Raw genomic sequence first — 23,549 nt, forward strand, 5'->3', positions numbered from 1 at the left:
GGGGGGGGGGGGGGGGGGGGGGGGGGGGGGGGGGGGGGGGGGGGGAGCACACACAAACAGTTTTATACAAACTAATTCTGGTTTCACAGAAGAAAGGGAAAGCTGTGATTCAGTGAACAGAATTATTACATATTGATGTGACAGGAACATCTAGTTTCTACTACCTGGTTATTGGATAACAACTATTATGTGCAGATGACTGGTCATAACCTGAGTTGTGCTTCCTTCTGATGTGGATAAACAGTAAAAACAGCCATGTTGTTGCACTCACCTTGAGCAGAGCTCTGGCTATGGCTATCCTCTGCTTCTGACCACCTAAGAAACAAACACTCGTTAACCATGTACACACATAAAGGCTTCGTCTAAATAGGCCCTATGTGTCGACTGTGAAGTGCATGTTGTTATCATAACTCTGTCGTGTCTCCGCCACCGTTTCTCACCTGACAACAGCACTCCTTTCTCCCCCACTACAGTGTCAAAGCCCTTGGGGAAAGCCTGGATAAAATCATAGGCGTTGGCCACTTTGGCGGCCCTGTAGATGTCCTCTGTAGTCACGGCGTCTTGGTCCACTGCACCGTACGCTATATTATCTCTTATAGAGCAAGAAAACAGCACAGGCTCCTGGGAAAAAGGTGGAAGGCGGAGAGGGAGAAAGACTGTCTTTACTCAAATGCTCTTAATATTTCCAATGCGTGTCTGCCCAGTTTATGTATGTGCTATGAGATCTGCTGTACACAAACAAGTCATTTATCACCCGACTGACAGTTCCAATGTGACTCCTGAGCCAATAGGGATTCAGATCTCTGATGTCATGACCATCTATAGAGATGATACCTGGAAAAAAGACTGTCTGATTACTAAACAGTGGTTGATGTATCTGGGTATCAGGGACGAGACAGAACAAGCTCGCTCTCACCGGCGTCGGTGTCATACAGCCTGAGCAGCAGAGAGACCAGGGTTGATTTTCCAGACCCACTGGGTCCCACCACAGCCATGATGGTACCAGCTGGGACCAGCAGGCTGAGGTTCTGGAAAATTGGAGTCTCCTTACGGGTCGGGTAGGCAAAGGAGACATCACTGAACTCCAGCTGACCCTTCAGATGTTCTGGAGGAAGAACTAGGCCTTCTGTGGGGGAGCAGAGGAAGAGGGACACAAAGATAGAACGACTAGTTTAACTTGCTTGATTGGTAAGCAATAACAGTAATAAAACTGAGTCAAATGGGAGAAATAAAACAAATGAACAAGGAAATGAACAAAAATAAAACTGAACTAAATTTTGGGCTGCTACATTTTAAAATGTGTTTATTAACTGACCAGGCAAAAATTTAAGCAAGAGATGTTTCATACTTTCTACTGACGTCTGATCCTTGATAAGATTTAAAATCTTCACATTTTTCAAGAAAGTGGAACATTTTTGTTTGTATCGTATGTAGTTAAAGATAAAACTTCGGGCAGTGAAAACACAGAGAGAAGGTCGAGGCTACTCCGTCATACACTTTCCTGTAAGCGGTAATGATCAAAGGAAAAAAAATACTTATTTACATCTCTGAATCAATTCTATTCAAAATATGACTGCTTTCTGGACACAAACAATTCAAAAAAAGCAAATGATGGGGTTTACAGGACAAAACTGGGCACTCATTGGGTAATGTGATGGGGTAATACTCTCCTGCCTATGTGAGTGAGTAAGTGTGTGTGTTTGCTGACCATCTAGAGGAAACTCTGGCTTTCTGTCCAGCAGCTCCCACAGTCTGGTTCCTGCTCCAAAACCCTTCATCAGCTCAGAGTAGAAGGAACTCAGACCTACACAACAAACAGATGTGAACAGTACAGATGAGGAAATCTACACAATAGGAAAGTTCACATGCACATATAAGTGTGTATGCATGTGTGTATTACCTGCAACACTGATGCCCACCCAGAAGGTGTACATGAGGAATGATGAGAGCTCTCCCACAGTCATGTGCTGGCTGGCCATCAGAAGGCCTCCCTTGTAGAGCACTGACAGGATCATGACGTTACCACTGAGACCAGTCTGAAGCACACAGACACAGACGCGCGCTTGGTTATTTGATCACTTCAATATCTGGCATCACTGCTCCTCCCTGACACAGCACTGATTACAGCCCATCTGCTAACCTGCTGGATAAGCTGGCAAGTGATAGCATTGAACTATAGTTCACTGAGTTGCATATTTGAATATCATTTACCAGATAACACTTCAATTAGATTTACAGGACAACTGGTACCCTACAGTAGTGAATAATGAAGGTGGACAGAGAGGACAATTTTTAAAATAATGATCAGCTGAGAAATTCACAAAGAGCTTATTTTTCCATCTACAGACAGAGTTGTCAGTTTCTAGCTAACTCTGAATAAACACAATAACCCTACAACAAATATGATACCTTATCATGCAGCATATGGTTTTGGTTGTCACTGTTAAAGATAGGAGCTGATTACATTTTACAGTAATTTTGAAGGCTGTAGTTTGTGGTGCTGATGAATTGCACTGCATCATCTTGAAAGTTGTTAGGAACAAACATTGACATAAGTAGAGGTGGACAACCAGACCTTTGTTTCAACCTACCTTAGGGACAACTTAATACATGGAAAAGTATTAAAGTGTTAAAGATAGGCAGAGAAAGAAACTGTTTAAGAGCTTTTAGGCTGCTTGCCAAGTTGTGTCATTGAGTTATTTCAACACCGTCTTAACCTTTTAAAGTGCACAGATGGGTTTAAGGATTCTCTGACCTAGTATGTAGGATCTGATAATACTTTTTTATGGTGAAACTTCCCTCATGAACAGACCTTGTCAGGTACTATGGTATTGTAGCAATCCTGAAATACGGCAGCAAAAAGCAGAAGCTTCCGTGCAACACTTCAATTCCTAACTGTGGATTTGCACACACCTACACACACACCCCCCTCCCCACACACACACTTACCACTCCGAAGAAGCCAGCTCGTAGCACCGCCTCCTTCTTGGCCAGGCTGAAGACCTGGTCTGTCTTCTGCGTGTATGTGTTGACCTCTGATGGCTCTTTACCAAAAGCCCTGACTGTCCGCATGTTGCTGATTCGCTCCTCTGCCAACTACACACACAGTTTTATTATGACTATGTATTGGAAATCAGATGATCAACATAGCAAATTTAATAAGGTACCACAGGCAGTGCAGCATTTATTTCAGATATCAGCAAAACTAAGGGACAGCCGAGACTATATGGCTTTACTACCTACTAATATGAACTGGTGTTTTGGCTGAATTGAATTACTCATAATGTCCTGCTGTTGAACATCTGGCAATTTTTAACACCAGTTCTGTGATCGTAAAACCTACTGACTACTTCTTCAATTGATCTGTGTGTTTCTGTGAACTGTACCTGTGTGGCTTGTGCGAGCGCGTCCTGTGTGTGTTTGGAGATGGAGCGAAGGTATCTGCCATAGACTACAGCAAGACAGGCCATAGGAGGGACAATCAGCAACACAAAGCTTGCTAAACTGGACGAGACATAGAACTACAAGAGGAGAGAGAGAAGACAAAGGAGCAATTAATGGAAAATTAAAGGGGAGAAAATAAAGCAAAGAAAGGAGTGTAAGGAGGAAGAGAGAAATAAACAGATGAAGTGGCCCTCATCAGGAATTAGATGTAATTATTTCCATTCATTTCCGTCAATGTTAATGACACCAGGAAATCATTTTACTTCCTTGTAAGGAAAACAAATTGTTTGTCATGAGCATTATGTTTTATGATTTTCTTTTTGGGGAAATACAGTCATGGGCTGAAGTGCAATATCCAAATTACTGTTCTATTCACACTTTCCAGACGTAAGGGAACATGCTTGTTTGGTATAGACCCCGGCAAATCTCCCATTAAATAAAATGCAAAAATAACCATTCCCACTAAAATACTGACTCATATCGCTATCTCTGTTAAAAGATTTTTTGAGCATATCATTCAACCCTAACATTACACTTTGTAGTGTTGCACCCATTCAACAGAATTCACCCATTTCCTTGTCTTGATAAGAAGTACTTCTGTAAACCTGTTTCCCAACAGTCCTGTAATCTATAGACGGAAACACTTAGCTCACATACCAACACCACAGACTGGAAATATGTAGACAAAAGAAAGTCACTACCTTGTACAGAGCAACACAACACTATATCCACACACATCTTACTCTATTGTTAAAGGACTGTAGTGTTTTTAAAAGTCAGACTGATTGGTTACGATCAAAACAACAGATGTACTAGAGAGAGAAATAAAGATTTCAGTGGCTAATAGGACGGTAAGTTTGCCTTTAGTTTGGAATAATTTTGTTAAAAGTATTTCAGAAACATCCATAATACAACATTTATTCAAAACATAAATGTATCATAGCAGAAGACTTTTGATTCCCCATTCAAACCTTTCCTGATCTACCACTCTGAGGGACGTCCTCACCATCATACTGACACCAACAGCTGCCTGAGCGACGGCTCTCAGCCCATCAGACAGGTTGTCAGTGATCGAGTGGCCCACCACGGCCGTGTCAGCAGAGAGGCGGTTGATTAGCTCGCCAGTCCTATTCCTGTCAAAAAATGCCACTTCCTGTCTGAGGATGGAGGAGAAGACGGCGGCACGGAGATTGCGAACAATCTTTTGGCCTGAAGAGGGGAAGAGAGAAAAGAGATTCATGAGAAAGGCAGAGATAAGAGACTATTGCAATGAGGCAATCGGGTGATTTGTTTTAGTTCGTGATTAATTGTTCTGGGCAGTCAGTCAATAAAATTACAAATTATTGTAGGTTACAGCTTAACAAATGTGGACATTTTTTAAAACATTACTTTGGGCTCAGTGATGGACATACTGTAAAGTAAATGATTAAACAATCGATTAAAAAAAGTTAGTAGTCCCTCATTGTCTCACCTGAGGTCTGCATGAGGTAGACTCTGGCAGCATTGGCTGCCCCACCACACAGGAACACCCCCGTCAGCATGATACATAAAGATGTCAGGGAAGCCGTCATTGTCTCTGTGTCTGTTCCAGTGGTGTAAATGGTGTCAATCACTTTACCCAGGAGGAATGGAGCTGACATGGTTACTGCACTGGAGACAGTTAAGAAGCCCACAGCAGCTGGGATGGATTGAGAAACAGAGAAAGTTCAGAAACAAAGCAAAACATACACTAATACATACACAAATTATTGTAGAAAGCAAAATCCAGGGCTACAATTTAAAACAGGAAGTCTTCACTTTAAAATTGGAATGAGTGATCTAGCAAAACCCGATAAAAAAGGTACCCTAAAAAGCACAGAGCTCTCCAAATTAACATTGTAAACAGCTGTGAGTAGCAGAGCAGCCTTTGCTGGGTAATGAATAGAATTTTACTAAATGTAGTTTAGCCAGTTTTGAAGTTACCAGTCTGGGAATTCCTGTCTGCAAACAAGGTCAGAGCAGTTTACAATTGATCCTTGTCTTGATAACTGGAACAACTCACAGGGTAGGGAGGTTTTAAAAACACTTGTCCACATTCAATGAGGTGGCCTGTTGTGACTGATTAGGAAAAGTTCAGAAAAATGGCTGTGCATCCAACAGCCAGACAGAAGAAAACAGGAGGTAGTAGGAAATATGTACTATAAGTGTACATTTCTCTTAAGTTTTTGAACAGCTGTTACAATATACTAGCCCAACTGGAACAAGTACAAATAAGATTTATTTTAAACAAAATTTAATATGAAATATCATACTGAGGTAGTACAGTAATGTAGTAAATGTTAGTGAGAACAGGTTACATACAATTAGGAACAGAATGTCACACAGGTATGCACCTAAATATGTGATAGTTTACACACACACACATATATATATATATATATATATATATGTATGTGTGTATAGATAGATAGATAGAGATATCTCTCTCTCTCTCTCTCTCTCTATCACAACAGAAAAAAAAAATTATGAAAAGTGGCAACTGTACTACTAGCAGTAAGTTTTAGTAGAATATGGCAATGGTGGAGTCATGACAGCAGGGGATGTGCTGCGGATAGATAGATCTTATTTTATCATGTATCTGGCTCTCAAGACTGCCTCACAGACACATAGACACAGTTTACCTGCCAGCCTCCATCTCTCCGGGTGAGCGAGTTGCAAAATCCTTTTAACATCCTCCACGGGGACCGTGGTCGGTGTTTGGCTTATCTCAGTGTCTGCCTGGGTGTTCTTCGCTGATCCGGCTGGTGTTGTAGGTTTGGAGGCGGCTGAAGAGCTGGCGAAGGCAACAGGTGTGTGTGAGACTGTCCGTGCTCTACCTGTCGGTGTGTGTGAACAGAGTATGGAGAGACCTCTGAGTGGACTCCAGGGCAGAGCAGACATGAAGGGCCTGGGTGGGGAGAAAGGGAAAGCAGGCGTCGGATGGACTGATGGCTTGACCCCGGTCGGCTGTCTCTTCCTCTGGAGGGCAGGTGAGGCGGTCAGACGGTGCTCCAGCCACAACATCCTCGGCTGTGTCAGTTTGATTTTGGACAGATGCACTCCATGTGTGCACCTTGACATGCGAAATAAAAGCCGCATCGTCCTGGTTGTCATGTATTGATTAGCTAAATTTGACAAAAGGTGAAAGAAAAGTAGTGGTTTTCTCAGTGGGAAGTCAGATTTAGGTGTTCCTTGTTTAGTAAATCCACTCGAAACATTTTAGTCGTCCAGCCGTCACGTCAACGCACCGTATCCATATCCGAACAGCTGCAGAGCTCCTTCCCGCTACATTGTCGAGTTTAGACCGTTATTGTCCGCTTTATCTGTGCCTGACAGCCGCCGTCGCCCACTTTATCTCAGTCTCTTACTATATAACACCACCCTGCCTGTCACTGTCATCTGCCGCTGGATATTTGGTTGGCAGGCAGAGAAAGTGGAAACACAAGCTGCCGAAGATCGACAAACACCAACATCCAACACCAAATAAACCTAATGTCCCTGGAAGTGTCTAAAAGAGCAGAAACAGGAAAGGTGACCCTGGTTTGATTCCCGTGGACACAGTATTCCTCCTCCTCCTCCTCCTCTTCGTGGAGAATTCAATGGCTGACAATATGAGCAAACTTTCCCAGGCATAACCAAGCGAACCTAGATCGTTAGAAGTGTTTCGTAAATGAGTTTTGAACGGTTGCAAAACAAAATGTAGTATTCATTTTGTACGAAAATTACAAAAAAGTATGTTAATTTTATTTAGGTCATACAAACATACGTATTGCCTTTATAGTATGGTTACATGGAATAATTAATTAAGTTATTTACTCGACAAATAAGTGTTCTCTCGACCAAATTTGTTTTCAGTTATTTTTAAATAAATGAACTGAATTCATAATCATTCGGAAATCCTCTTTAAATATATATATTTTTTTACCAGGGTCTGTGCTCTGTGAAGGCAAAAAGTGAATATTTAGCGGCGTTAACCGTTGGCCGACAGTTTCAATCGACTCTCCATTGCTTCTGCCGGGGCGCCAGGGTGAAAGTTGAAAGTTCATCCATATCTGACAACAGGAGACACGTGCAGGTTGAAAAGTCGTAAGTCGAATAAGCTTAGTTGAATTCATGTAACGATTCTTAAACAAGTAACGATGAAGCTCAGCTTGCGTGCAGACGAGAAGCACCCCAAATATTAGCTTAATTTGACTTCAGCATGAGTATGCTAAAGCTAGTTGTCGTTAGCTGTAAAGCATGTCAAGTTTGTTAAAGTCGTGTATACTGAGGGTATCAGACAGACTTGAACAGATTTGAACTGAAAATGTAAAATGATTTACACCTGCACCAGACTGCAGTGTTTAAAAAAATGTTTCTTGTGTGGGGCTTAGGCTCCGCTGTAACATTACGTTACTACAACGAGAACAGGATCAATTTATATCTTAAAATAAGAGTCAGATCTGGTGTGGGTGCTTTTGCTTGCTTTGGTCCTTCTCTGTGGAGCAAACTGCCTAAAGACATGAGATCCGTCACATGTCCACATGTCTTTGTGGTGTCTGTGAGTTATTTACTGTCGATTCAATTCAAATGAGCTTTATTGGCATGAATAATGTGTAACAACAGTATTGCCAAAGTATCATACAAATTACAAAACAACAGTCAACCCCATACATTTCATTAAAGTATTACATAAGTAATTAAAGCGTAAAGTAATTAAAGCATATGTAAAATATAAATAAAAATATCATCCTGATCGTGTAAACATAGATGTCCTCACCCTGTTCCCTAAGCTCACCCATGTAGGTTATTACTGTTAAATGGAATGAATACTTATCACCGCTGTATTTAAAGAATATTTAGGTCTTCTAACCATTCCCCCTATATTGTGTCCCCCCTCTCTCTCTCTCTCTCTGGCCCTGACTTCTCTTCTCAATCCCACCTCTTCATGCCTGCGCAGCAGTAGAACCAGCTGCAGCAATGGCTGCCATCTACTCAGGCATCCATCTGAAACTGAAGAGTCCTCAGACTCCGTGGCAGGACAAGTTAAAACTGGCACGTTTTGCCTGGATCTCCTCTCAGTGCCTGCTACCCAACAAGGAACAGGTAGCAGCTGAAGTTGTGGTATAAGATGTTTGTGTCTCCATAGAAAGATAATTATGCTTTAATGTGGTGACATGGTTCTGATGTAGGGAACCCTGAGTAGTTGTAGATACTCTGTTTTCAGCTTGAAAAGTGCCTTGTGTCATTTTTCTTCCAAGGTAAATATGTTTTATATTATAACCTAAATCAAGAATGTATTCTATATGAAGACCAAGACCATTGTCTGCACTTGATGCACTTTTCATTAACATTGTCTGTAGATAGTCCTAAATTAATTTAAAAGCAGGAGTTAAATGTCTACCATTTATATCTACATGTCTGACGTGACCCTATTTTACTGTAGGTGCTGTTGGACTGGTGCACCCACGCTCTGACCGGCTGGTACAACCAGAAAGTAGAGTTTTCTCAGGATGTCCTGGAAGGACTTTGGTGTTACCTGGATGATCTGCTTCACAGCAGGAAGCTCCTCTCTCTTCTCAAGCAGGGCAAGACCATCAGCCTGAGGCTCAACATGGCACAGGTGTGCTGGCAATGCTTCCATAAAAACACCACCACGAATCTAGAGTGGCGTTTGTAATGCTACAGCACTGACTGTCTACTGCAGAATCAGATATTGGACTAGTGTTTTGGCATTCATACTCTAGAAAATAGAAGATTTTACTTACACCTCTTTTCTCTGTTTGCCTCCAGCTGCTGCTTGACCGTCTCCAGGAGTGTGCGCGTGTTGGCTCTGAGTCGCCGGTGTGTGCGTCCACCATACTGAGTGTGTGTCAGGGCCTTCTGTCTTCTCCTGCGCTCTCATCTGTCTTCACCACCAAGTATGAACTCATGGTTGATTTCCTGGCTAAGCTCTGTTCTCTGGCCTGCCATGAGCTACAACAACAGCCATTGCTCACAGAACCCCTAATGACTGAGTCGGTCACATGTCAAGATGAGGTGATGACTGAGGGTCTTCAAACTCCAAGCGATTTGGAAAGTTCTCAAATTGATCCGGTCACCGAAAGATCTCCAGATCAGCCAGAGTTAGAGGCTAATAAATCCTCTTCCAAGCCAACGGAGAACCTCCGTTCAGCCAATTTGTTTGAGGTGTTACTTCAGGTGCTGTCATGTTATTTGTCAGTTCAGCGACAACAAGCCAATCCTAACAGAGTCTTTGCTATGGTAACCAACCAGCTGATCCAGATATTAGTACTACTCAGACATCTGCTGACCTCTGGTGAATTTGCACCTTCTCACACACATCTGCGCCTCCGTCAGCAGCTGTGCAGAGACATCCGCATCAAGATAGACTCCATCCTTCAGTTAGCACTTTTCCCATCTGAGCACCTGATCTCCTACAAGGAGGAGCTCCTTCCATTGAAAGAGGATTCTGGGAAACGTGGTCCTGGGGGGGCAAAAGGCCCCTTGAAGCCAGTAACTGCCATCCTTTCCAAACTGAGTGCTCAGGGCTACTGTGAGCCGCACCTGCACTACACTGTGAAGTCGAACACATTGTCTCTGCTGTTTAAGTTATTTCTGGAAAGCTACAGAAAAGGGAGAGGAGAAAGCGAGGAAGTGAACAGGATGCTGTGTTTCTATTTCCTCACCACGTTGGTCCAGGCCTTGGACGTAGGCCTTGATGGACTCTCACCTGCCAAAGCAGACCAGCCTGTCTCTGTGTCCCTCGGGCAGAAGTCTCCCCCAGCCTCTTTCTGTTCCCCAGAGAGCTGGAGCCTGGCTCTGCTGGCTGTGGAGTCCCTGCTAAACCAGGCTCTGTCTGCCGATATTTACAATGTCGCAGCAGACAAGATCAGACATGGAGAGGTCCAGCTCAACTTTTACAGAGCCCTGGGACAGATTCTGTTCAACCAGGCCCAACCGGGGTAAAAACATAAACACTCCTCTTGATGGGTTTTTCATTGTCTGTTTAGTATTATTGGGGCTTTTTCGTGTAAGTGTTTCATTGGTCATACAGTGAAAACTTCTCCCGTCTTGTCTTTCAGCATCCCAGCATGGTACCGTTGTTTAAAAGTGCTGTTGAGTCTCAACCATCTGATTCTTGAACCAGACCTGGACCAGCTGTTATCTTCAGCCTGGGTTAATGCTGAATGCATGGAAGCACGAGTGCAACGTGCCAGACAGGTATTGATTTATTCCTAATCCTATTGTGTATTTCACCTAAAAAAAAAAAAAAAAAATAAAAAAAAATCTTGCCCAAGAATTGTAAATGCAGAATATAAAATGGTAAAATGTGTTTAGTTTTGACTCAAACAAAACGTTTGTTTGCCAACAGAGCATGGTGCGCAGTATCCTCCAGACCTACACTAAGCTCCGTCAGCTGCCTCGCCTCTTCTCTGAGCTCCTGTCTGTGATCTGTCAGCCAGCCCTGGACGAACTCCGACCTCCTCTGCTGCCTGAGGGCATCTCCACCTCGCTCAGGACTTGTCTTTTGGATACCCCCCCTTCACAGGCCCTAGAAATCTGCTCATTAGTATTGGAGAGCATCCGGAGATATATTCTACCTGACCTGGTCAAGGGGGAAAGTGGGGCAGAGAAGATGGAGATTGATGATAAAGGAGAGAATACAGAAATAAAGGTGGACCAAGAGAGAGAGGATGCATCTCTGAAGCTATTCTCCGTCAGCCAACTGCTTCATGTTGTTTTGTTTAGTCTGAAGACTCTAGACAATGCCTCTCCCCTTCCTTTGATCAGGCAGAGTCTGGGCCTGATGGAGGAGATGCAACAGGTAGTCAAGGAGTTGCTAAATCTGTTGTCAAAGGAAACGAAGGCTTTAAAAACAAATATAAGTTCAGTTCAACAGACCCAAAAGAAAGGCAAAAAGAATTTGGACCACAAAAAGTCAGAGGAGGTCTCAGAGTCTAAAATGGGAGCACTGTGGGAACAGAAGACCCAGGAAGCCGCTCTCCTCCTCAGATACACCTGGGTGGAAGTTGACACGCTCTTCTATATCCACTGCAGCAAATACACATCTCTTGATTCAGCCCAGACAGCAGTTGCAAATGAGACTGAAGGCTGTGCTCCAGTCCTAACCCATGCAGAAGGTCTTCTATCTGGTGAGATTTTTCCAACACGTCTTCATCCATCCTGCAGCCCTATGAGCTGTTTGCTTTTCAAACTCCTCACTCTGCAACAGACGAAGAAGGTTTTGTTAGACACCCCCTTACTTTCTGAACCCAGGACTGGTGCACTGCTAAACAGGGCAGCCCAATTTATTTTAGCTAAATCAGAGTTCGAGGTGAGCCTGGATGGAGAGCAGGTATGGGACGGGCAGATAGAGAGTGTGAGCGCCAGCTCTTACCTTGTAGCACACTGGTATCTTATCACGTCCAATTTGCCTTTGATTTCTCCCTACCTGAGCAGAGAAGATGTGGACTGCATAGTAGATGTACTTGTCAGTTCACTCCTCAGCAGACAGACAGATGGAGCAAAGGACTGGCCAGCCGGCTGTCTGACTGTCTCCCTCATATCTTCACAGCTTCTCCAAGGCCCGGTTCTTGCTGAGTTGCCTTCACTGTTCTCTGCGACAGTTTGTTCCCTCACACAAAAGATTATTGGTGTTCTCAAGACAGCACATGTACCCAAGGTTTGTCCTACGCTCCTGAAGTTTCAGGAGAAAGGAACTGGAGCTAACTCTTTACAGGGAGATGCCAGTCAGCCTCTGCCCGCCCTTGTGAAAAAAGAGACTATAATTGAGGATATAATGGCATTCTTGAAGACTGGAGATGTGTCTGTATTGCTGGCTGACACACAGAGCAAGGAACTGGTAAACTTATTCCAAATCTTAACAAACCTAAACCCAGATGGGATGAACTCTGAAGATCTCTCCTCTATTTTCCTCCTCCTCTTCTTCATTCTCACCTCTACCTCCAGTCATGCAGACCAGATGGCCGTGGCCTCTCCTGAATGTGGAGATGAAGCGGTATTCCTGATGAAGCTGCTCAGGATTCTGACTTGTCTCCTGGAGGGTAGAAACTTCCAAAGTGTTTTGAAGCTCATCCATGGTGGTACTCTGCTGCAGGCCGCTGTGTCTTCTCTACTCTGGCGTAGCAACAATGGAAGATTTCGAGCCACAAGCAGCCCCGATTGGTTGAATTTAATCAAAGCAGTGCAGGGCTTCATCAGGTCCTTGATCCAGTTGATTATAATCAGAAACAGCAGCGTTCGACTTAACCTGGACCAGTTTGCCTCCTATCTTACCAGTACGGAAATAGCAAGCAGGCAAATTGTGGCGCCTGGTTCAGCAGCTGTGTCAGGCAAACCAGATGCAGGAGCGTCCATTTTGTCTGTTCATCTCCTCCTGGCATCACTGGCATCTTTCTCCCAGGCAATGACATCCAACCTGGGAAGGAGTAAACCAATGGATCAAACTTTCACCCAAATGCTAGCCAGAACGACTGCTTCACTGGGACCAGCCATTGAGTCCGCCCTGAAGCCCCAGGTCAGCATCCTCGGTCAAGCCTTTGTAGTAGAAGTTGTTACTGTCATGCTTCACTGTGAACTGACCTCACTGTCGGTGCAGGAAGAGAACAAGCAGGCGGACACCCAGCTAACCCTGAGTTATATGAAGCTCTATCAGGGCTTCTGCCAGCAGATCATCAAAGAAATGAGTTCTGCCCACAGGCCCATGGACTTCCTGGTTTCCTCTCTGCATTTCTTGTCCACTTTCTACAAAGCAGTGAAGAAGACAGGAGGAGAGAGGGAGGATGAGCAAGGAGAGGAGACGAAGGGAGGAAAGGAGTTGGATGAGCTGTACATGCAGATACTGCAGAATGTGTACAGGTTGCTGACAGGTACAGAACAAATCTTATGCAATCAGTCAGTGTTGTCCTTTCATTAGTTACTTTGCATATTGCACAGACTGACAGTTTACAACTGAGCATATGTTGTTTATTCCATGCCATCTAACAAATATGACAGTCTGTTTCTTTTACAGGACAAAAAAAACAAGTAAAAGTCTCAAAACATTTATTTTTCATATAGTAATATTACATGTTTAAAGTAATATTATGGCCCCTCATGTTTGTAAATGGTGTGGGCAAAATGTTGGCAACACTACTAAATGTAATGCAGTCCTGTAACACCACTGCAGAACCTCAATAATAAACATGTACATAATATTATCTTATATATATATATATATATAGTATGATCTTAGTAAAGCGAGAGTAGAATTTACGGGCTGCTCTTTTGTGTATTTCAGTTGACTGTAACCCATTTTCACTTTGCTTTTAGCTTCCTGGCTGTCTTCAAATGATCTTTGTGAGCTGGAGCCAGCTGTGCAGGAGCTGCTGTGCCACCTGGTGGAGAAAAGCACTACAGGGCAGTTCAACCTGCTGCTGCTGCTGATCAGAGAAGGACTTGACACTGGCCAGCTGAGGGCAGGAAACTACAGGGTAAGGCCCAGGTGGATCCTTACTTGTAACTTGTACGTTGCATCGTGTTTAAAGATCCCAGAAAGTGTAAATACTTTGTCTAATGTTTTTTAAAGGGATGTTATTAAAATGTTTTACATTGACCATCTCTTATGTGGTGGGAGGGAGATTCTGCTTTGTTTTTGTTTGTTTGTGTCACTTCTTTGCTGTAACATGAATAGTTTTCTCACTCTCGCTCCTCCTTTACTTTTCTCCAGGATGTGCTATCTGCAGTCATCATCATTAAGCTGCTGTCCTGTTGTCAGTTACCTGAGCCCTGCTCTAAAGCTCTGTGGCTCATTGCACCTCAGATTATATCTGCTATGGTGGTGAGAGAAACACACACACACACACACACACAGATACAAAGTCATGCAGCAAACACATGAAATCATTTGATTCAGAGAACATATACGTATACTCATAGACATTAACATTAGTCAAATCAGACATTTATACATATACACTGAAAATGTCCAAATCCAGACTTTAGGAGTGGTGACTGAATTTCAGCATGAGAAGGAAATTATATGTTATGATTGCAGGTTCTCTGCCAACCTGACAGGAAGAGCTGCCTTCTAACCTAAAATAACTTAACACTATTGTGTTAGTGCAGGTGTGTGATGTGTAGTCCAAATGCCCTTCTCACAAAAGATCATCTGGTTTTAAAACCCCTGGAATGAAGATATACTGGGTGACATTTGTAGAGCACACCCATCTGAAGCCAGCTCTGTGTTTGTAGTCAAGAAAATTGATTGAATTGACTTGAGAGAGCATTTGCTGGAAAGACGTATTCATTAGTGCCTTAGACGAAAAGGAAATCATAAAGCTAGAATATACTGTATTGCTTATTCAGACAGGTCAAGTATTTTACAGTATGTTCTTTGGCCCAGCATCAGTAATAATTGTAGTGACAGTGTGCTGTACAGCCGTCTTGAGTGACTCAGCAGCCAAATGACAATCACAGTCTGGTGATTTCCGTTTGAAACCCTGTTTATTGTAATTTCCACTGAGGCTCTTTTCTTCAATATGTTTCCATGTGGCCTGCTGGGTGGAGCAGACAGACAACATCCCAATCTGCTTAACCATACTGCCCGAACACACACACACACACACACACACACACACACACACACACACACACACACACACACACACACACACACACACACAGTACTTAAATATGCTAACCATGCTGTTCTGTTTCCATCACTGTGTCAATATGTCCTTCATCTGTGTGATCTGTTGTTTCTGTGTCTTCCACCTTCCTCTCTTTAGATGTTGTGAGAGGAGGCCTTTTTATAAGTCTTAATCCTCTATATTTACTGCCTGTAAAAGATTTATGTTTTAGAAGCAGTAGAATATTTATAAAAGTCCTATTTTTTGCAACATGCAGTTCGGTTTTTGTCTTCAGTTAATATGGAATTGGTCAGAGTAGTACAATATCCAAAAAATAGCATTATTATAATTTGTTTTAACATAATAGGGCTTTTTTTCAAAGAAGACCTTTTGACATGTAGCAGTACTAAGAGCAAACTAGTAAATAATAAAGTGAATGATGGCTGAATACTGTGAAAAAGGCCTGTTGGTGTTGCAAGTTTTGTCAGTTTCTTACTTTTCATATTTAATTAAGTTTAATTAATTCTAAAAAGTTGTAATCAAACTTATCTGACATGTTTTGTATTTGTGTCTGCATCTGCCACTACGTGCTCTCATAGTTGTGTCTGAGTATGTCTCCCTCTCTAACGTGTATTTTTCTGCGTTACAGTTCTTAGTAAGGTCGTCCAGTCAGGACGTCTCGCTGACCCTTCCCTTTACTGTTCCTACGGTGATGTCAATGACGTCACTGCTGCGCCAGGGGGAGGGGCGCATCACAAACCCTCATCATGTGGTCTTGGTCCTTGGCGCGCTCCAGTCGGTGCCCCTCGACCACTTGACCCCAGTCGTCTACCAATCAGCGTTCCTGGCTGTTCATGAGGCGCTGTTTGCCTTCATCCAGTGTCATCCTCAGGTATGAGCAGGCAGATGGGTGGAGTGAGGGAGGGAACGAGGAAGCAAACTTGGGGATGAATGAAAAAAGGAAGTAGTGATTTATTTGGGCGGCAATAATATCAAAGGCTAAAAGTTCAGATCAGGCCCCTGCAACAAGATGTGGTAATATATTTAAAGAATAGCACATGGCAGTGGTATAAACTTATAATATACATAGAAACCAACATTGCTAGCACAAATGTGTGACTGAAAAAAGTGAATGAAAAAGAAGACAAAACAGAAAATATTTGTAGGATTGTGATGATCATACAGTTAAATCAACACCTCTCAAACTGTTCCAACAAAATCTTAACATTATAACCTTCATGAAGAATTTATTATTAATCAAACTGCAAACTATATTAACTTGTCTTGTCTAGGACTGACAAATCATTTTAAATTAGTTCTGATCAAATGCATCTGTAATCTGTAATGCCGGTAACACAAGCTAAGGTTCATATCATAAGATGGCCAAACAGGCAGATGCATTCAGTGCTCTGATACGCGCACGCACGCACGCGCACGCACGCACGCGCACACACACACACACACACACACACACACACACACACACACACACACACACACACACACACACACACACACACACACACTCAGCTATAAGCCTAATGAGAAAGCTGTACTTAAATTCAGCCTTTAATAACAGGAAATAACAAGACAAGCAATTTATTTCTATTCTAATTTATACAAAAGGCAAAGAATCTGGTTAGAATTAATGGCCAATGTAACAGACCAATCTAACATTAACCCAGTCCGGGTCTCTAAAAGTACTCAGTGTATGTACTTTTTTCACAATTTCACTGTCCAATAGCTAAAACCCAGATGGGATTTTTTTTATTTATTTTTTTTTTTGTCAAACATTTTTATGTTTTTAAAAACATATTTATCAAAAATGATCAAGTCTCTAAAGGAAATGATAGGGGATCATTGGGTTAGTACACAATGATGCAGCAATCTATGTGGCTTTTTTTGGTTTACTAACATTATTATGAAAAGCATGCTTACCAATTTAACCATACGCCCCTGCGTAATGAAGGTCATTATAGCTCAAGGCTGCTGGTTTGAATCCCTGATGTGAAGAAAATGCGGTATGCACTCTGCTGCTGAGCTCACAGGATGCCCCAGAGGAATGTTGCTGTAAACGAAAGGATATTGCAGCTCACCAGAGTCATGCTACAGCTGCACGAAAACCTCATAATGTCCAAATTTTCAGCTTTTACTGGACGTCCATTTTCCCCTACAGAAAAAGACTAGAAATCTAAAACTTTCAAATGGCAATCATTCCAGCCCACATGCTGCCTTTTGTTTGGTTTACCAGCTGCATTCATGTTAAAATGGTGTTAATGTGATAATTTCTTAGTTTCTCGTTTTCTGAAATGTTGACAGTTCTTTTTTGTTCAGAGACAATGACAGAGTGCGACTGAAACAGGGCAGCTGCACTGAATAAAACAAGGCAAGAACCAGCTAACTGATATCAGATGTTTGTGAGGACAAAGGACAGCGGTAAAGGAAAAAGGGAGGGGCGGGGATGCGTTAAAGCTGAGGGGAGAGTGGAGACAAGGAAGGGAAGGAGAATACATTTATAGAGGAAGGGAGGGGAGTAAATATAAGAAGTGATAAAGAGATGAGGGAGTCGTGGATGGAGAACAAAGGATGTGATTTGAATGCGATGCACGTTTCAGGACAAAATAGAAAAGAAGGGAGTGAGCTGGAGAAAGGTGGTGTCATAGGGGAGAGGGAGGAGGTGGAGAGGACCGGTAGGGTAGCTGGCATGCAGCATAGGTTGGCATGGAGCGGGTTTAAGTCAATGGAAACCATTACTGAGCTCCAACCAGAGCTGGTGACATCATCTCCCCCTCTTTATATTCTCACTCTCTTCATCCCACTGTAGGCCTCGAATAGGGAACAGAGAGAGAGAGAGGGAGGTGTGGACAGAAATGCAAACGTAGCTCTTGTGGGAATCCAACTTTTACCTCAGTCATTTTTTGGACTGTAAGTTTATGACTGCTCTGCAAATGACTCAAGCTGTGAAAATGTTGGCTGACGGACATTGCAGGACTGTTTTGTCCAAATTAAAAAAGGTTTCACTGTTCAGCTTTTAACATCCTAAAACTTTCATTAGAAAAACAAACGATCAACAAGTGTTTTTTATTATTTCTATTTAAATAAAATTTAAGTTCTGAGTGAGATTCATGTGAAAGTCTACTATAACTGGAAAAAGGCAACTGAATACTGTGAAGTCAGTTGGATATCCTCAAGAATAAATGTACCATCCCTTCAAATGATTAAATATCTGACAAATGTTTGACTGTATACTTCCTGTGTGTCCAGGTGATGTTGAAGGCAGCGCCGTCATTTTTAAATGTCTTCTACCGTCTGGTGGCGTCCATCATGCAGGAGGGTCGGCAGAGAGGAGACAGTGACACAGGTAACAACATTGTCACATTCACACGGACACTTGTTATATTACTTTAATTTAATATGGAGGAGAAAATATATAGGTTTGGAAAGAAATTCTCTAATTGTGTCTGTGCAAATAATTGTTTGATTTAACCTACTTGGAAAAGCAGGTAATATGCCCTTCTATTCCTTGAAATGTAATGAAGAATAAAATGGCACATTAGTAACAAATTGAACTATATGAATTCAGTTAAATTAACTTCAAAGTCAGCTTGATGCTGTATTAAAGAGGAAATTCATCTTTCTACCCTTGTCCTGTTACTGGAAACTACTGGAACTGGTAGGCACTTGATGCATGCCCAGGCACATACTGTTGGCAATTTCTGATATTTACTCAACAGCTTCCAGAAAGAGAGAAATGTTAAGACAGGGAGCATTCATAATCTTGATTCATCTTTTTCAGCCTAAAGCCACTGTAAACTGCAGAAAACTCGACCTAATTAACACAAAAATCATTATATTACGTCAGTTAATGGCTGATCTTTTAGCAAGTTGTTTAAGTATCTGTGATTTTCAGTGCGTTCCTTCTGTATTATCTGCTCCTCTAATAACCTTCATGATTCCAAGTGAATTTATTACATTGGCTTAAAAACAATGGGGAATCATGTCTAAATAAACAAACTTGATTTACCACATGTAAACAGGTTAATGAAATAACATCACTTTCTGTGTTTGAAGTTCCAGACAGTGACGTGTATCTCCAGTGCTCCAGACTGACAGAGAGGATGTACTCTCACATTGCTGCTACAGCCGAGAGCTTCACCACATTGTCGGCCTTCATGGTGGCTCAGTACGTCACAGAGCTGCAGAAGGTACACACACACACACACACACACACACACACACACACACACACACACACACACACACACACACAGTTGTATTATCATCCAAACCCATCTGTCATCCCTGGTGATTTTCTACAGCTGTGAGTGACACAAAGTCTCACACACACACACACACACACACACACACACACACACACATACAGCTGTGAGTGACACAAAGTCAAACACACACACACACACGTATGAATGAGGCAGTGGGATCTCAGCTGAGCCTTTGATCCAGCCTAGTTTGTCTGGTGGTGCTCATTGAGCCAGCGAGATTCAGCCAAGCAGAGTGACGGAGATGCTGACGCTCAGGAGCGGAGAGAGAAAAGTATTTCCATTGGCCAGATTAGTGTTCACAAATATGAGTGAACAGGTCCAGGATTACTGTAACTCCATGTGCTGGAATGAAGCTTTAGGCTGGATGTTCCCTCAGTGCTGTGAGTCACGTCTGGTTTGTGAACACTGCTCCTCTCCGCTACCAGACTGTATTTAACATGACGCCAGCCTGACTCAGCGGTTTCCAGCAGAGTCACACATCGAGAGGAAGACATTAAAGTGTCCATCCTGACAGAAGACAGGCAGACAGAAGCAATGAGAAAGAGGTGTTTGGGATTCTTTGAGCTCTTAATCCTAAAATTGGGTTTATATTGTGCTTTTAATGGGGGAGATGGACCTCTTTGTATGTCGGGGGTGATTTAGCTGTCTCTGTATCGGAACTGTTTCTATTGGCTCTCATCCTGAACTGAGCTTTCCATGCAACAGCCAGGTGTTATTAGACCAGAGTGGAGCTGCAGTTGGAAAAGTACAGTTTTTATGCTGGTGAAGAGGTTGAACTTACTATTCTGTTGAAACCCCTATTAAAAGAGTACGCTGCCAATTTAGCACCACACTCTATAGCATTGTCTGAGTCATGATGGACAATTTAAAGAAAAAAGGATCAGAATTGATGCAGCAGAACCAGATATCATCTTTTTTTATTTCATGCATTCTTCTTCCTTGTCAAAACCTGGTGCCTACATTACCCACAATGCAGTGTGACTGCCAACAGTTGGAGATTTGGGTGTGTTATGCTAGTTCCGGCGAATGTAGCCTCGAGAAGCAAGCTACAGAGGTCTGGTAACCTCACTTCTTTCTAACTTCACACCCCCAGGCTTTTAACTTGCAGTCTTCAAAGAATGTGATACTCACAAGTGTGTCACATATGCACTACTACTCCCCAAGATCTGTGAACAGACTTTGATGTGTAAATTTGAAGCACTTCCACTTTACACGCTTATTTAATTTGAGTTAAATATGACACAAGTTCACCTGAGGTTGCACATGGACACAACAGCAGCAGATTTAGACTTTGGGTACAAGAGACAAAGCCTTCAATAAGGTAAACGAAAAGTTATGTTTTAGGAAAACATATTTGATAGTGTGTATGTGTTAATCTAACAAATTTTTGTAATTTAGCAGATGCATTAGATAGTACAGTCTTGTTTATTTATACAGTTCAACATCTCCTCTAGTTTCTACTGCAAGCAGCACTTTCTTTCTTTAGCCCCACAATTTGGATAAGAATAAATTCATACTTTGTATAAGGACAAAAAGGGGAGAAACCTCAGGAAGAGCAACAGAGCAGGTGTTCTTCTTCCAGGACTGACAGGTGTGAAATAGGTCTCTTGCTCTCTCTGGGTATAACAGAATCCAGATCCAGGTATAATAACACCACCAGGCCGGGATTTGGACAATCGGCGTGCCAACTTCTGCACCACATGACATTTGATAGGTTATCTTTGTTTGCAGAAAGCTCATAATTGTCTGGTCTCTTCATAATGTGAAGCCTGTTATCATGTGAGAGAGGTTTTATCTAATAATTTAACAGGTACAGTCACCAGCACAAATCAGCCATCATCTTCACACTCACTTTGTAATGATGTATGTCAAAGGCCTGAGGACTGCGGTTCAGCCAACTGTATGAGTCATCAGGTTGTGGTGTGTAACACCTGTGTACCTGCGGGGGTATAATGTAACAGGGATGAATAAGCTGACATTATAGAATTTTCTCCTGGCTTGTAGTGCAGGGTTCACTGAGAACAAAAGGTGTTTGTCTATTGTCTGCGGTGTGTGTGTTTGTGTGCATGTGCGTGTTAATGTGTTGTTGGAGAAAGAAAGCAAACCTTGGTGTGGTGTTGGTTGTCTTCTCTGCTTGTGTAACACAGGTACATATGAAGTATTAGTGCACGTATACTGGATCAGATTGTATGGATCTGCGACACTTGACAAAATTCTGTTTTGAGTTTCAGATCTGAATCTCAACATGGTTTAAAAACACACACAGAGAAGAGTACCACATCTACATACGCTTTAGGAACTTGTTTTTCCTGATGCTCCTGGGGGTTTAAATTCATTATAACCAACCCTCTGCTTCATTTGGCTCTTAGAAATCTTACTATAATTGATTGATCGTCAGTGCTGTCCCCTTGTAGTCCTGCTCTTAACATTTGCAATAACATACATTTTGCCAGGATAGATGATGTTGCCTGTCCTTTAGTGCCACTCAAATTAAAGTTTACGGTTATGAAGCTGGATGTGAGACCTAAATGAATATTCAGCTATTCTGGCACATCATTTATGGCTTGATATGTTTGCCTCAGGCTGTCCCTCAGGCCGTATGAAGACACACAGGATCATATTGCCATTAATTAACTACGAAAAAGAAAAACGGGGTCTTGTTAACGTGCATGAGGAAAATGGGGAAGCAGAGATGACTTTCAGAGGATGTGAAACAGGAGGGATCAAAGCTGCCTGATGTAACTAAGCCTGTCAACATTGTTTAGAATATTGTTGACCTCAGATTCATCTGCCTTGCTTTTGCCATATTTTAAATTCCTGTCTTTTCTCCCATTGTCCTCTGCTTTCCTCTCCTTTCTCCTAACTGCCCTCTTATTTGCCTCTCAAGGTTACTCTTCGACCAGACATCAAGCTGCATCTAACGGAGGGGATCTATCGGATACTGGACCTGTGTATGGAGCAGGATATCAAGTTTCTGACGGCCGAACTGCAGATGGGAGTCAGAGAGGTGTTCAATGAGCTGTACGGCAGCTACACCCACTACCACAAAGCACAGAGGCAAGGGGAGGAGAAGTACACTGTTTGAACTTCCACAACAAGCACTGACAATGTTTGGTTTAGGCTTCAATTTAATTTGATTAAAATAAATTTTTTAGCCGTAGAAAGAATATGTTTATATGTAACTTCAGCTTTTGAATTAGAAATCAGACATACCAGCTTGTGAATACCATACGATGTACACTGTATGTACACAGTAGATTTGTTTTTTTCACCTTACACAGTTTTTTTTGTTAAAAATAAAAAAATGGGTATGTATAAATCACATCATTGCTTTGAATTCTGCACCTAAACACAACACAATAATGAATATACAGACACTCTGAAGGAAACAGAGGGAAACAAATATTTAAGTAGCTCAAGCTGAAAATAGTTTTTAAAAAATGGCTCTAAAGTGTCCTGAGGTGTGTTATAAACAGATGCACAGGCATTAAGAACACAATTGCAAGGCCAATATATTCTAGCTGGATCGCAGTATCTGTATACTTACAGAGTCAACACAGGAAGTGGTCACGGAAGTGTTTCCTCATCGGAATTACCTCTTACTGCAGCCAGGAGAAATCATGTGCAAAATGTTTATATTGTAATTTAAATGAACTGGTTTCAGTGAGATATGGTTATCATTTCATTGAATTGCTGAAGAACATGTGAATGTATGTGTGAATTGCCTTTTCTATATCACTGTTGTTTGGTTTTTTAACAAAACTTTATGATTTAATACATATACATTTGAATACTATGCTGTTTTGAGCTTGTTTAATTGCATCGTATTGTGCACAGTATTGTGTGTGCGTGTGTGTGTGTGTGTGTGTGTGTGTGTGTGTGTGTATATATATATAAGGATACACTGTGTGCACAATTATTAGGCAATGCTCCATGAGCTTAGGATACACTGTGTGCACAATTATTAGGCAATGCTCCATGAGCTTACTGCGCCCCAGCTGAGCAACAAAATGTTTGATTGTCCGGTGGTCACGCCTCAAAAATGTAGCTATTTCAAGAGTGTTGCATCCGTCTGAAAGGCATTTTACAATTTTTGACTTTTCAGTGTCAGTTAAATGTATTTTTCTGGCCCATTTTGCTTAACGAAAAGAAGCTGCCTAATAATTATGCACACCTTGATATAGGGTGTTGA

General features: G+C 42.2%; 2 protein-coding genes across 4 annotated transcripts in view; one reads left to right on the forward strand and one right to left on the reverse strand.

The window, feature by feature from the left end:
• Positions 1 to 7,606, reverse strand: part of abcb10 (ATP-binding cassette, sub-family B (MDR/TAP), member 10) — an 11,917-nt gene extending 4,311 nt beyond the window's left edge. Inside the window, exons 1-12 of one of the 2 annotated variants that reach the window (XM_046033034.1) lie at positions 7,388 to 7,606; positions 6,105 to 7,107; positions 4,916 to 5,122; positions 4,451 to 4,653; positions 3,387 to 3,521; positions 2,950 to 3,096; positions 1,901 to 2,036; positions 1,709 to 1,804; positions 917 to 1,126; positions 759 to 834; positions 441 to 625; positions 272 to 315 (exon numbers count right to left, since the gene is read on the reverse strand). In XM_046033034.1, the coding sequence (XP_045888990.1) occupies positions 272 to 315; positions 441 to 625; positions 759 to 834; positions 917 to 1,126; positions 1,709 to 1,804; positions 1,901 to 2,036; positions 2,950 to 3,096; positions 3,387 to 3,521; positions 4,451 to 4,653; positions 4,916 to 5,122; positions 6,105 to 6,576 (1,911 nt within the window). In that variant the 5' untranslated portion in view covers positions 6,577 to 7,107; positions 7,388 to 7,606. Of the gene's footprint in view, positions 1 to 271; positions 316 to 440; positions 626 to 758; positions 835 to 916; positions 1,127 to 1,708; positions 1,805 to 1,900; positions 2,037 to 2,949; positions 3,097 to 3,386; positions 3,522 to 4,450; positions 4,654 to 4,915; positions 5,123 to 6,104; positions 7,224 to 7,387 lie in introns of those variants that run through there. The other variant, XM_046033033.1, reaches the window with a different exon arrangement.
• urb2 (URB2 ribosome biogenesis homolog) lies at positions 7,391 to 23,153 on the forward strand. 2 transcript variants are annotated; one of them, XM_046033032.1, is made up of 12 exons: positions 7,391 to 7,548; positions 8,402 to 8,547; positions 8,888 to 9,064; positions 9,235 to 10,406; positions 10,527 to 10,665; positions 10,817 to 13,334; positions 13,777 to 13,937; positions 14,174 to 14,284; positions 15,724 to 15,966; positions 18,339 to 18,435; positions 19,146 to 19,279; positions 22,245 to 23,153. In XM_046033032.1, the coding sequence occupies exons 2-12, from the start codon at positions 8,422 to 8,424 to the stop codon at positions 22,440 to 22,442; spliced, it is 5,076 nt and encodes a 1,691-aa protein (XP_045888988.1). In that variant the 5' UTR covers positions 7,391 to 7,548; positions 8,402 to 8,421; the 3' UTR covers positions 22,443 to 23,153. The 2 variants fall into 2 exon arrangements, with proteins under 2 accessions (XP_045888988.1, XP_045888987.1); XM_046033031.1 differs by lacking the exon at positions 7,391 to 7,548 and adding an exon at positions 7,984 to 8,002.
• Positions 23,154 to 23,549: the final 396 nt, after the last annotated feature.

Source organism: Micropterus dolomieu, linkage group LG20, assembly GCF_021292245.1.
Source record: "Micropterus dolomieu isolate WLL.071019.BEF.003 ecotype Adirondacks linkage group LG20, ASM2129224v1, whole genome shotgun sequence".
NCBI classification, from domain to species: Eukaryota; Metazoa; Chordata; class Actinopteri; order Centrarchiformes; family Centrarchidae; genus Micropterus; species Micropterus dolomieu.